We start from the raw sequence: 13,685 nt of genomic DNA, 5'->3' as shown, positions 1-13,685 counted from the left end.
TACGGCGGACTTTGGTGGTGTGTTGTTTTTTTTCTTTATTTTAGAATTTTATTACCCTCACCGGAGGAACCTGTGCTGGACTAATCGGAAGTTGTGCCCGTACGAATGTGCGGGTGGTTGTCCATGGGATCCATATAGTTCGATGGCTTTGGACACCCTCCGCCAAGGTAAGCCGAGGGATGCAAAGTAGATAAGAGAACGGAGAGGTCAAAGCGAAAGGGGGTGAGAGGGCAGTGTGGGGTGAAGCTCACCCACGCATCCAGTTCAGGGAGAGACACGTTTGACAACCGTTGCGGGCTTATCAAGTGTCAAACAAGAGCGCACAACGATTCGATTGGGGCTCCACGGTTGCAGCTGCATCTGTCTTCCTACACAGATACACACACGACACGCAGTTTTATATTCGCGATCGATAAATGATGGACGTGGCGATTCGGCTTATCGCTTTATCAGAAGTTTGGTGTGGGAGTTCGAGAACCTCAACCTTGTAACGATTTCCATCCCCCTATTTTCTTCTGAAGACCTGGCTTTAAACGACCGTTGCGACTTTAAAGCGCAATTTTCCAATGCTTTAAAAGCGAATGTCCTGACAAATACGCAACCTCCCATTCAAACTGGCCGTTAAATCACGAAAAGGGCGTTAAGAAAACAGGGTGCAAATTACATGTTTCTTCTGCACGGAAAGGGACCTTTTCCTTTCTTCTGTGTAGCGTTTTCCCAAAAAAAAAAAAAAAAAAATTGGAGAACTCAACATCTGATGTAATGTGATTCCATCTTCGCGACAAGGAACAGTTTCTTCACCCTTTTTTGTAGGCTACAATTATCGTCCAAACCTCCGCCAACTGTAAATGTCACATTCGAACCAAAGAAAACCGGAGAACTGAAAAATAAAAACGAGACGAAAACTCACGATCGCGATTGTGCGAGTAGAATCCGGCATCTTCGCTAGTGGACAGCATCTTGAATATTGGCAGGCTTGGCTTGGATCTTACTACAGACAGCTTCGACTGTAGCACCGATTTTATGACACTTTCTTCCGTCTTTCACGTCACGTCACACGGCAATCACACAATGGTACGATTTTTCCTTCTGGAGATCAACTTTTCGCTTCATGCTTTGCTTCACCGGGTTAAAATCAATACTTCATTCACTTGCACGTCGCACACAATTCGAACAACAATATTCAAAACGTTATGATAAACCAAACACGGATAAGGAACAATACAACACCGAAAACAAGTGAAACAAAAAGGCACACTTCATCGGACACAACCACTTGTGCTTGTTCTTAAAGTGGTGTGATGTGCCAAAAACTTGCTCGCCAAATCGCTTTAAAACGTGAAAACACAGGTTGGCCGGGTAAAAAACGAAACGAAAAAACCCACAAACACACACACTGTTCACACTGTTTGTCACCGAGGGACACTTTTGGCGCGTTTCGTCATGGTTTTGTTTTAGGAGGTTGTTCGCTTTCCTCGTTGGAACGTTCTTAATGCACTTTGGAGCTTTGGAGCTGGAGTTGGCTTTTTTCCTTCCGCTCTCTCGGTTCGCCTTTCCTCCCGCAGTCCCCTGTCCAGACGGTCAGTTGACTACGATGGGTCAGATGTACGCGCGCTTACACGCTGTTTGTGCTTGGTGCTACTCCGGCTACGGGAATCGGTCCGTTCGCGACGACGATATTCCGGCGTGTGGTGGAGTTCTTCGTTCGGTGTGTCCTCGCCACGGTCGCCTCTCGTCTCGACACACACACACACACGCTCACACTGCTCTGCTGGAAGACGTTGTGTCCACCACACGGACGCGCACCACCGCACCACGCACTCTCACCAAGGGTGGGAAGCATGCGTACTGCTCTCACACACATACAAACCCGGTGGGTCAGCGCGTTTGCCGTCCCGCTCGTACAGCAACCCTAGCGAGGAAAAAAGGACCAACGGACGGCACCCTTGTGTGAGTGAGTGCTTGTGTGTGATTACATTTTTTTTTTTCGTTGCACTTTTTCTTCTGGGTGGTGCGCGAGGGAAAGAGAGAGAAAGAGGAAGCGGAAAGCGAGAAAGAGAGAGAGAGAGCGAAAGACAAAGGAAAAAAAACAACCCTCATAACACACACCACTGCGCGGAATCGCTCATCGGTCGGGGTGTGCTGTTTCACTTACTCGTTGGGTTTTTAGTCTCCAAGCGAGAAAGAGAGAGAGCGAGAGACCACACCATAAAAGGTGAAGCATCCTTTTTTTGTTGGGTGACCCTAACTAGACCAAAAACAAAAAAAACTGAACTTGCTGTGTGTAAGTAAAAAGAGAAGGAAAAGGAGAGCGAGAGCGATTGAAAAAAAACGAGTAGCTCTCACGCGGTGCACTCTCAATGTTTGCTCACTCACCCCTAAAGCAGGATCTCACTCACCGACGTAAAACGGCAAGAGTGAGTGAGAAAGCACGACATAAATAGTCGAAAGCTCATACACTCACTGCTTGAGGGGTAGCCGTTTTTTTTCTCTCTTCACTCGCATTTCTTATTCTACACATGAGTGTGGTGAGCAGAGTGGTGTAGTGTCCGTGAGGAAGCAAACAAATTCACCACACGAGGAAAACTTCCCTTACAGAGGGACGTACGCGCTGGTCAAGGGAATCGCTTACAGGGTGTTTCTGCAGGGTGTTTGGAATTTGGCAATGGGCAGGAGTGAAACAAACATACCAAAAACCCGAACACACATGCTCTGGTTGTGAATAGTAGTGAGCTGTCAGAGAGGGTGGCTCATCTGCCCTGCTTCACCCTTTTTGGCCAGCAGCCGAACGACCGACATACACCATTGGCCATCGAGAAGTAGCCCATCTCGTCCCGGGATGACCAGAAGGATAATGCTGTGTGCGTCCACCACTGGCATGCAGCGGGCTCGCGTGAGCAGGACAACCGAACGAACGTACCGAACGGTTAAATCGAGTGTGGTAAGGACATATCGTTGCCATCGATGCGCGTGTGTGATAAGAAAGATATGCTCGAGATGATTGAGAGTTTTTGTGTCCAGAGAGCGATTAGCTAAAGGTGGTGGGAAGGGGGTTTTCCTGTTCTTTGAAGAGCATGGAAAGGGTGGATTCTTAGGTTTTGGAGATTATATCAGTATATGTTTTTCAATAGTAAATAGTAAAAATAGTTTGACAAAGAAATTGGATAGCTTTTTACTAAATGCGTGAGATTTCTTTGGACTCTTCGTATACGTTCAGCTAATTCAGCAACCGTCTTCGTTCTTGTGAACTCGAACTCCTTCCAATCCTATCATTCTCATCAACCCAAAACTGCATTATTTCTATTCTCGACTCAATAAATAAAAGCCTCTTCGAGGACTTATGAAACCTAGTTTTCTATCGGAGTTTGAGTCGTTTGTTGCTGGCTTGCCGTAACAATATATCGCGCCACCTCCTTCAAAAAATCCATTTCCGTCGAAATGCATTCTACGTTCCGAAACTGATCCTTTCGCTTGCGATCAATCCCGGATCCTGCCGGTTTTCTTTGGTTCCACGCACGCAACCGAACGCACTGGCACAGCTGGCAATCGATTAACGGCACAAATGAGAATGTAAAGAAAATAATCATCTTACACCATACGCCACCGTCACCCATCCGCCCATCCTTTCGAGCGCAATCCCTTTTTTTCTGTCAGGGTCTTCGGGTGTGTTGTGGGCGCCGACCCAAGCGCAAGCCTTGGGCATTATATCCGGTGTTGCGATTCGATCGACCGTGGAAAACGTTTTCCGGTAGTCGGATTCGATGCTTCCGTTCGGAGCCTTAGCCTTTGGGGGGTGTGTGAAAATTGTGAAGATGTGAAAATTAATCAACTTTTTTTTTGGTTCGGACTTCATGCTGGAGGATTCTTTTGGAAGGATTTTTTTTGTGACACACAAACCACATAAAACACACACTTCTTATCATGGTTAGGTAAGGATGCGTGAAGAGATAGTGAACGCTTTTTTTCTTACTGTGTGTAAATGCTTTTCTTTTTGACCTTAAGAAGATAATACAAAAAAAAAAGCTGTACAAGAAAGGAAGCGATCGTCTCGCACAGGATGACAGTACAAATGACATACGAGTGGGTACACTTTTGTCCTTCACTTAGAATCCTCCAAAAAAAAAAAACGATCTCTACCGACCGACACGGAATAACGGGGACTATACAAAAGAAGCTGTTATGTTAAGAAAAAACGTATCCTTCCAAAAAAAATACGGAAGAAAAAATCGCCTTCGATCGTTCCGTGTGCGTAACACACGGATCAAATTCACCACATCCGTCGTCCTTTTTTGACCGAGTCCGACTTCCGGCCGACATCGTCTTCGGCTAGGCGCATCGCGAAACAATCAAGCGCAAAAAGGGAAAGAACCACAACCGGGTAAGTGGCGAGCGCTTGTGAGGCAAAGTGAGAAGCGAGAACACGAATGAATGCTTAATTATATCTTTGATTTATATTAATAACAAAACCGTTTCCGTAACGTTGGAAGAAAGAGAGAGAGAGAAACAGGGAGAGAAAAAAAAACAACGGAAAAATCGAAACGCACACACACATAAGCGTATTGAAACAAAACCCAAAAAAAAGCGTTAGAATTCTGTATCCTGTTAGAATGATGACTGTTGAAGAAATCGAAAAATAAGAAAAAGTCTCTCAAGCGAGTCTTCTTCGAACGTTTTTGGTAAGAAATACCGTTACACGCCGAGGGGTGATTTGGATTCGGTGGGCATCTCTCCCAAAAAAAAAAAAAGCACGTGAATCCTTGCTGGGTTGTTGTTTTTTTCTGTGTGTTTGTATTCCTGGTTTGAAGGGAAAAAGCTGTCGCGAGGTTGGTCCTCTCGGCTTTTTCTTTTATTTTTTGTACCCATGAAAGGACCTTTCCTTACCAGAATCACCTTCACTCCCTGGCTACGCGCTGCACGCATTAGAATATTGCGTATGTGAGGTTAGAAAATGAATGATTTTAAATTTTCAATTCTCGCTCCGTGTGCAGCTTCCTTTGCTAGCAGTCCCTGGCGCAGGATGATCGTGCAGCACAAAATCTCAATTCCACGGACCTCCTTGCGGATGACGGTGAAGAAAACCTCACCCCAGTAAGGGAAGGGACCGTCGTCTTCATGCGTGTGTGTGAGAGTAAAAATTTCTTCCGAGGGGTAGCAACATTGGTAAGCGTTAAAAAACAATTTATGCGCCGGTTTGCGACCAAAAAATCCAATTCCAACACCGATCACTAGCCCAGCGATCGGCAGGGATAGACATCTTTACCCCTAAGGTTTTTTTTTCATTCTTTGGGTTCCTCATCGGGTTCTGCTGTCAGTTCTCGTCGGGCCGAAGGACGAAGAAATTTGCGCCAGTGCGTAAATGTTCTCTCGTGCGCCTCGCGTAAGGTACGGGGATGTGATTTGTTTCCCTCGAGGTTTTAATGCAGGGTCTTAGGACGGGGTTTTTTTTTTGTTCTCCCCCTGTTCGGTTTCTTCGGTCGGTTCTGCTCTTCTTTTGCTCCCTCCCAGCATCGATACCCGCAACGAGGGTATATAAAAATATTCGCCTGTGTGCGCTAAGCAACACGGTTTTTATTAATAAAAAGCAGCAACGGGCTGATGGGTGTTGATCATTGGCAAATTTTTTCCCATTCTTCGGGATGCAGTTTCTGGGCGCATCCTTAAGGGGTTCCGGGATGACAATAAGGACAGTCAGCGAGGGGTTTTTTTGTCTACTGTAAAACTTAAAGTTGGCTTGGACAGTGCATGATCTCACAGTGTCTTCCCTGCGGCAAGCGGATACCGTGACGAGTCCGCGTGAGATTCCGAAACTATGTGGACGCTGATGGACCGTGAGAATCAGAGAGTCTTTCTTGCTGTTAGGCAACAGATCAGCAACACAACGGACAGATGTTTGGAGATGGATATTTTTTTAAATCATGAGGGACTGCCTGGCCATATTGCTGTTTGGAGGATGGAAATTTGCAATCAATTTGTTTTGTTTTTTCCAGTTCAATAAAAATTTCCACATAGAGACACAGCTGAGGAAGAACCTAAAATAATGGATTGAGAAGATCTCGGGACACCTTTAAGGATTCGGGAAATGGAAAGGAGAATGTGGATGTGTAAGGGCTAGATGATCAAGCGCAAATAAAAAGAAAAGTCGCTTCTCCGGTACACTTCTTCACATGCAAACATCGCTAGCAACAACTTTGAAAATTAATCTTTCACAAAAAAAGCATTACAAAATGTAAAAGAAACAATTAACGTGCCTTTTTTTTTTGGAAGTTTGAACTTCACAGCCTGCGAAGTCGAGCAAAACTCACACGTACATCGAACAAGCATTTACTTACGAAGATGAAAATGAACTAATACACTTTTCTTAAAGTTTTGTGGGTTGATTTGTTGTGTGTTGCAAGAGAATGGATGGAAAATGCTGCTGCTCCTTACCTGCAAAAGACAGAGAGAAAACAAACAAACAAAAAAAACATTCAATTAGTATGTGGCTGGACGTAATTGGACATTAAAAAGCGACGGTTACATTATCCACCGATATACGGGGTGACAGTTTGGCAATTTATTGAACTGCTTTCACCTATTGCGATCCGTTCGCAACAAATCCACTGTCACGGATTTCACGTACGAGCCGGGGGTCATCTGGCGGGATCACCCGCTTAGCCAACCAGCAACCCATCATAATGCACCCCCGATGGGTTGTTACAAACTCTTAAAGTGATCTTTTGCTCTGTTTTCCAACTCATATTCTCTGTTGCATCAGCCAAACACAAACACACACTCGGGCCTCTCTTGCGGGGCTTCAGGTACGGAGTCCAGCTGAAGATCATGCAACAGGGCACACCTCTTTAGGCCGTGGTGTGGTCGCGAAGGTGGAAAACGTGAGTAACCTCACATCTTGGGTACCGTACCGTCGCCAGGCAGTTGGTTTTGGTCGGAGTCGATTGCAAGATTCGCCAATGATAATGTGGTTACTGCTTGAGGATGGCTTTTTTTTTTCTTTACTACCAACACGAATCCGGAATCCGAATGCTAATCGATGCTTGTGCAATCGAACTCAAACTAGATCGAAATGCAAGAACCATATTTTCCCACACACAAGAAACACAAAAAAACGGGCTGTTGAATGTTAAACGCCAAACGATTACTGGCAGAAGCTTATCTTTTGTACGCTAGACGCACTACCAAACATAAATCATACTTCAAAACCACTTGTTTGCAGTGGTACGTGCAGGAATCTGCCACCTCCCCCTCAGGAACACGCAAGGATTAGGCTACCGAAAGGCCGAAAAACAGAACAGAAAGAACACGCTTGGACACAAAACCAGGAAAGGTCCGTTTGATTGAAGATTTGAAGTTCGATGGGATCGGAACGGGATATTGGCACAGCTACAATTATCGTACTGTGGTCTTTTTTTGTCCAGTGTTTCGGGGGTGAAAAATGAACGGAAACGAAAAACCTTTGACCGATTAAAGGATAAACTTTCGCTGGAGTTTGGGTCCGAAAAGAGAAAGGATCAAACCAAACGAGGAAAAAAAAGGGATGACCGATGTGAAGAATTTGTGGAGAGAAATTTATTTCGAAATTGATTGATACGTACGCGCGTGGGAACGTAAAATGGGCAGATGCAGGTTTGAAGAGATGATTGGAGGAATTATGTATCGAAATTTCGATTATTCTTATTTTTAAGGTATCGAAGTTTTAGTGGAACACCTACGGCGAATGCTCATCAAAACATGTTCCCATTTTCAGCGGGCAAATTTGAGAAACCTCCGACATTGTTTACCTCCATGTTTGTTCGGGGTAGTTTTTCCCTCGGTCAAGAATTGGCGGCAGCTCATTTGAAAAATCATTGCTAGGTCCAGCGAAATAATTTACATATTATTTCTAGCATAAACAATACACCCCAGTTTTGCCCCAAAAAGGAACAGGACCTTACGGCAAACAACGCCCAAAAGGTAGTTTTGCAAGGTAAACAAATTTGTTCCTTTTTTCACTGTGGACAATACCGACCGGTCCAGATTACACCCAAAAATGCATAGTAAAAGGTGCACAAAAAAGCACATTTAAATTTGTACAAAAAATTCAAAAAATAAGCATCGCCAATAAAACTCTGCTCGCCGTAATAAAACGGTAGAAAACGGAGATGCGAGACGATTTGATGGTTTTATGGTTTGTTTTGAATGTAGGCTAATTATTGAAACAAAGAGCATCTCCACCCGGTAGGCATCACCAATATCCTCAGCCAGGTAGCGTAGTTGTGTGGGTAAAGAAGGGAAAAAAGGGACATAGGTACTAGGTGCCACCTACAATGGCTGATTGATCTTCGGTAGCGAGGATTTGGTCTGCCGTGCACAAGTGCACGGCAGGAATGTACGCACGCCCGGTACACGGGTTAAACAACAGTCAAAAGGAAGACGTGTCCGTTTTCGTCCTTTCAGTTCAATAAAGCGATAAAATGTTGTCCTCCGGAGGGTGTAGAAAGCGCTCCCTCTCTCTATCTAGTCACAGCGAGGAAGCATTGTTTTTTCACACACGGCGGTGGTTTGTGGCGAAGGTTTTGAGAAAGATTGGTGAAATGGTTTTTATCTTTCGGTTACGGTCACACTGGAAGCGAGCGAATGATTAACGTGTGGAGAGTGTACATTTGGTAGGCTGTTTGTTTCGTGTTGCTTTTCCAACTTCTACTTCTGCTGGTCCAGTGTGGCTGTTAGTTTCTGGACCGAAGTATTGTGTTGTTGTGCTCTTCTTTATTGGCATGCCGTCGTATTATGTCGGTTGTAAACAGCTCATAAATTCAATCGGTAAGTGGGGTTTTCGTTACTTTTTTATATGATGATTGTCTTTTTTGTTTTGCTATGTGTGTGTGTGTGTGTGTGTGATGCGTTTGTTTGTTTGTTCGGGTGGAATGTTTATAGGTCAGGAAAGGTTGAAGCAGAATTATATTATTGTTTTCGTTTGCCTGAATGTTTGCTATAATTATGGTTGATTGTAGATGAATCTGGAAAATAGTTTCTGGCGTGTCTTACGCTACCTTTTATGGGCATTAAAATCTACCTAAACTATCTAAGAATTTTCAAAGTAAACAAGCTCTCGTTGCCACCAGATGTCCAGTGGTCGCAAAATCAATCTTAAAGACAACAAACTCCTAACGGTTACTACACACTTAAGGCTTCAGAGGCTTCGCACCATAAACATTAGAGGGATAAAAAAATGTTATTTATCAAAGACACAGGCACACCGGTGTTAACTTTCCCATTTTGATGTCAAAATAATAAAAATCCATCAATAAAAAAAAAGATAAACTGCTCAGTCCTTTCTCCCTTACCAACGTCAGAAAAAAGGCCTATTTGCGTATCGTTGCAGTCCTTGCGAGCGATTAGATACGGGATACGCGATCGGTAAGAAAATCTCTGGTACCATCTGTTGACCAGAGCTCACCCAGCGATGCTGGACATTGCGGCGGCATGTCACTTTCAGTTTTTTTTTATTTCGTCTCGCTCCTCACTTTGCACTGTTTGCCACGAAGCAAAGAACAAACAACATTTTTTTTGCTGCTGCTCCTGCTGCTGTCCCTTGCCAGTGCCGTTCTGTCTTGTTTGATGGAAAAGATGCAGAACCGCAGAACCGTAATGACATAATCCGTTTGCTGTGCCGTTAAGGTCGCATCCATGCTGGCTGGAGATAGAGGATGGTAGGGAGAGAGTGTGGGCTATCCAGATCGCTTTTCATGGGTGGGATCGGTGAGCGGAGGAGTCGCAGCGTGGAAGGGGAACGGTTCCAAGTCACGATCGTACGTCTGCTGTTTGTCGCTGGGAGGATGCAAAACGATAGCTGACCACTTGAGACCGAAAACAGAGCCACACAGGCACACACAAAGCCACGAACCGTTTTTCGAACATGCTCCTATTCATCTTTGGTCAGGAGCATTAGCACTAACCAAACTTTTCCGAGGCTCTCCACGCTCGCTACCGCATACACGCCCTGTACACGACCTAAACAGGGACTAAAGTCACTGGATGGCATTTGAGAGCACAGACAGACACTAACAGCAGCAGCAGTTCTAGTGGGGTAGAGAAAAACGTGGGATAAAGTGCAAACAGGTTCGAAAACGTTATGAAATATGTGTTGTTCAAGCATGCAAATCCGCGCTAAGAAGAGGACGCCAGCAAAAAAAAAGGAAGGAAAAAGGCAAGAAAACCCATTTCCAATAAGTCAAGTGATGGTGAGCACAGGCAAAAGGACACACTGTAATACGAGGCGAACTTTGAGGGCTCAAAAAAAAAAAACCAAACGTCGAACCCGAGAAACGTCCCAACCACATAACAAATTAAATTTGTCATGTTCACCCTGGGTATCGAACGATTTTCATGGAAAAGCATGAAGTGGTGTCAAGTTGGTATTTTTCGGGATGCGTTTGATACCGAAGGTCCAAGAGCTAACGGGATGTATCGAATATTTCAAAAATGTATTTTCTCATAACTGTTGGTCAGTTGAGACTTGTGGACATAGCAAGAGGGACGAAAATTTAATGAGGTCTTCTTCATTACGGGTGTGTTTTGTGGTGTTAAGGAATTGAGAAATTGCAGGACTACATATGGTCGTTGGATGGCTTTTTGTTTCGGTTTCTTCTCACGAAGAATCTCGGGTGACGAGTGAGACTTCATATCCCATGCGGACTGGTCTCTTGGGATCTCTTCGGAGAGGATTGGCTTGGGAAGTAAGACAAAGTATTGAGCGGTCAGCATGTGGTTTGTGGTTGCATGAATCACACAGCTCAACATCTGCATGACCGGTTCGATGCGAAAGTGATGAAGGTGGTCTATGGTTGGATGAGGCTTTTAATCCATTTCAAAATATTTTTTAATAAAAATCTTTAAGAATCTATCAAGAACTCTAAACTTTTAATCCACTACACAAACCCACCTAATGCTGGTCGTAGTTTTCAACATTAAATCTCATTTCTTTCCCACCGTTTTAGTGGCGTGGCGTCGCCGTGTAGGAGGTCAATAAATCATAGAACCAACGATGCCGCGCCAGCAGCCGCTCGGCTTTGTGTTTATTTGTGTGTTTGTGTGTTTTTGTATGTATACAAAACCGCCACTAAGGAACGGTTCTCCCCAGCAGAGAAACGCAGCGACAACCGGGGGCAGGTTTTCGCGACCGTGCCCCGGGGCGACGACACATTTGCCAACCGATGCTACTCATATCCGCGTGATTTATGCGCACATGGAGACCATTAAATGCAACAATTTCATCATCGTCGTCGCCGGTGAGCAGCGAGAGGATCGGCAGAGAGCGTTCTAACAAGAGTTCCGTGTGTTGTGGGCTGCAGTCCCAGGAGGTCCAACTAGCACGCTCTGAATCTGATGCTGATTGTAGCGAGTAGAAGCGAAACAAAATGCACAGTGGACACTGTTTGTGGCTCCGAAAATCTAGCTTCGGATGATGTCCCCAAAGAGGAAGAGTTCAGATGCGAGTGTCTTCCAGGAGGTCATCCAGAAATTCACGATTTCAAATCGGTAAAGTTCGATGTGGTTGAGAATCAGTTCTTCATCGAAAGCGATAGGTCAAGCGGCCTCCTAGGGCTTCCACGTACAATTCTAAACGTAGTTTTAAAGCTCGTTTTTGTTTTGTTTTGGTGAGATCTAGATAAATCTCAATAAAATTGACCAACAACCTTTTTGATCTTGCACTGAAATGGACTTAATCGTTCCACGACTGGATTAGAAACGTTACGGAAGCAGATGGAAAAGCACTGCACTTGGAAATAAATATTAGTCACACACCCTGCATGCGACCCACTCCCGGAGGTCCCGTTCGAATTTCCCACGTGTCTCCCACGTACTCGGCGCTGGTGGAGGTGATGGTAAGGTCCCGTTTGTTTTCAATTCGGTTCGTGCAGACCATTCCTGACCTATACCACACGCTATGCCGCACGTACAGATACGTTGCACTCACACGGAATGCACTTTCCTGCAGCTCTCCAGTATGTGTGCCCTCCACCGTACCAATCCACCCTTCTCTCTTTTCCCTGCCACAATTCTACGGTAGCTGACGACATGGGCATCCAATTCCATCACACACAAAACCCACCCGACACGCTGCTCTCGTTGCGGGCCGGACGGTAAATTAATTGTAATGAGAAGATTCACACGATTGTATTCAATTTGAAGTGTCCATTTTCATAATTTACCGTGCGCAAGTGTTTGCGCCAGGGCGCACTCTCTAATCGGTTCGGTTGGGATCTCTCACCTTGCAGAAACCGGTGCAGCCACTGGGTGCATCATGCAGAAGCAGCGAAAATGGGAAAAACGAACAAAAAAAAAAAAACACGAGCACAAAACGAAACTGATGGTGAAAGATGGTGCGCGAAAGAAAAAAGGTTAAACCAGGAAGGAAGCCCAACGAAGTACACCGCTGACGATCACACTTGCTTGCTTGCTGCTCGGTCGGTGCTAAAAGATCATAAGTGAAACATGTAATTTATGCCTAACGGGTCCAGCAGCAGCAGTTGATAGCAAGGCAAGTGTGAGGCGCTGAATCGTTCCGAACAAATGAAAGGGCAGTTTGGCAGTAATTTAAGGCATCATTTTGAAGTCCTGTGACGCTTAGGATCTGTGGTCATTTGTGGGCTGTTGGTACTTTGTAGACAAGAAGAAGAAATTATCATCAGTGCCAATCGCGGCGAGGCGGTACTTTGATGCACAAATGGATGGCTATCATGGGTGGTGATGTGATTGCAACCGATTTGTCGCTAAGCATGATTGTAGTTGATTTAATTGCAAGGGCTTTTATCGGTTGAGATATAAAACTATAATCGGCCGCTTTCCTTGGGTGAGGGATTTGTGAAAGTGGAAGAATCATTTGACTGATGAAAATGGCTTTCATATAGAGAGCTGTGTAAAGTTCTTAAGGGAAAAATGTCTCCTGAAGTGTTTCTACTCATTCTAGACTAAGTTCACGTGAAGTGAAAATTTAAGAATTTAAAAGCAAAACTTTAACGTCAACTATCACGTCATATGCAGTTTGTTTAGCTACGAAAGAATTCTCCAGAAAATACCCCCAAAAAAAAAAGCTCATTCTCGCCCTCTGTTTATCAATGGGACGCAAGAAAGCGCGCGCGAAAATCACGCGCCAAACCGTGGATGAATCTTGCTCGCTACTTTTACCCACCAGAACGATGCAAATGCACGTAAACACGTAGCAAGGTCCCCCTCGATATCCGCACAGGAAAGAGCGAGAAACAGTCAAAAGAAAGAAGACAGCACAGAAAACGACCCCCGACGCAAATAAAACCGCGTGCAATTTCGCGAACTCGCGCGCGACTGCGTTTGCGGGCACGCGGTTCAAGATTGCGCAAAAAAAAAGTGGAAAAGAAATGCCTCCCCCCCTCAACTCCCTTGCAAAAAACGGGGAAAACTCCCACGCTTCGTGAGCTTTTCGACTGCGGTTCCATCCCTTCGTCGCCAACCAGCTGAGTTGAAAAATTAACGAGACAAGTCAACCAGAACCAGCTGGAATTGCTGGAGCGGAAGGGGAAATGGTTAAGGGGGTGGCTGCAAGGAGGCAAAAATTATGCTACGCGAAATTGCACCGCGCGCGCGTCGGCGGCAAAAAAGCACACAAAAAAGGGCAACAAACGGATAATCCGTCGTCGGTTCGCTCGCGGATGAAGGAAAAAGCCCCAGAA

The 13,685-nt window shown here is 45.0% G+C and overlaps 1 protein-coding gene across 2 annotated transcripts in view; it reads right to left on the bottom strand.

The window, feature by feature from the left end:
* LOC126556850 (B-cell lymphoma/leukemia 11B) overlaps window positions 1-13,685 on the bottom strand; it is a 60,934-nt gene that overhangs the window by 22,494 nt on the left and 24,755 nt on the right. The window contains exon 1 of one of the 2 annotated variants that reach the window (XM_050212381.1): window positions 911-970. The exons of the other annotated variant lie outside the window; for it this stretch is intronic. Within the exon in view, the coding sequence (XP_050068338.1) occupies window positions 911-959 (49 nt within the window). The 5' untranslated portion in view covers window positions 960-970. Of the gene's footprint in view, window positions 1-910; window positions 971-13,685 lie in introns of those variants that run through there. 2 annotated transcript variants of the gene reach the window in all.

Source organism: Anopheles maculipalpis, chromosome 2RL (assembly GCF_943734695.1).
Source record: "Anopheles maculipalpis chromosome 2RL, idAnoMacuDA_375_x, whole genome shotgun sequence".
Taxonomy (NCBI): domain Eukaryota; kingdom Metazoa; phylum Arthropoda; class Insecta; order Diptera; family Culicidae; genus Anopheles; species Anopheles maculipalpis.
The sequence above is the reverse complement of the archived record's forward strand: the minus strand, read 5'-3'. Positions and strand labels throughout refer to the sequence as shown.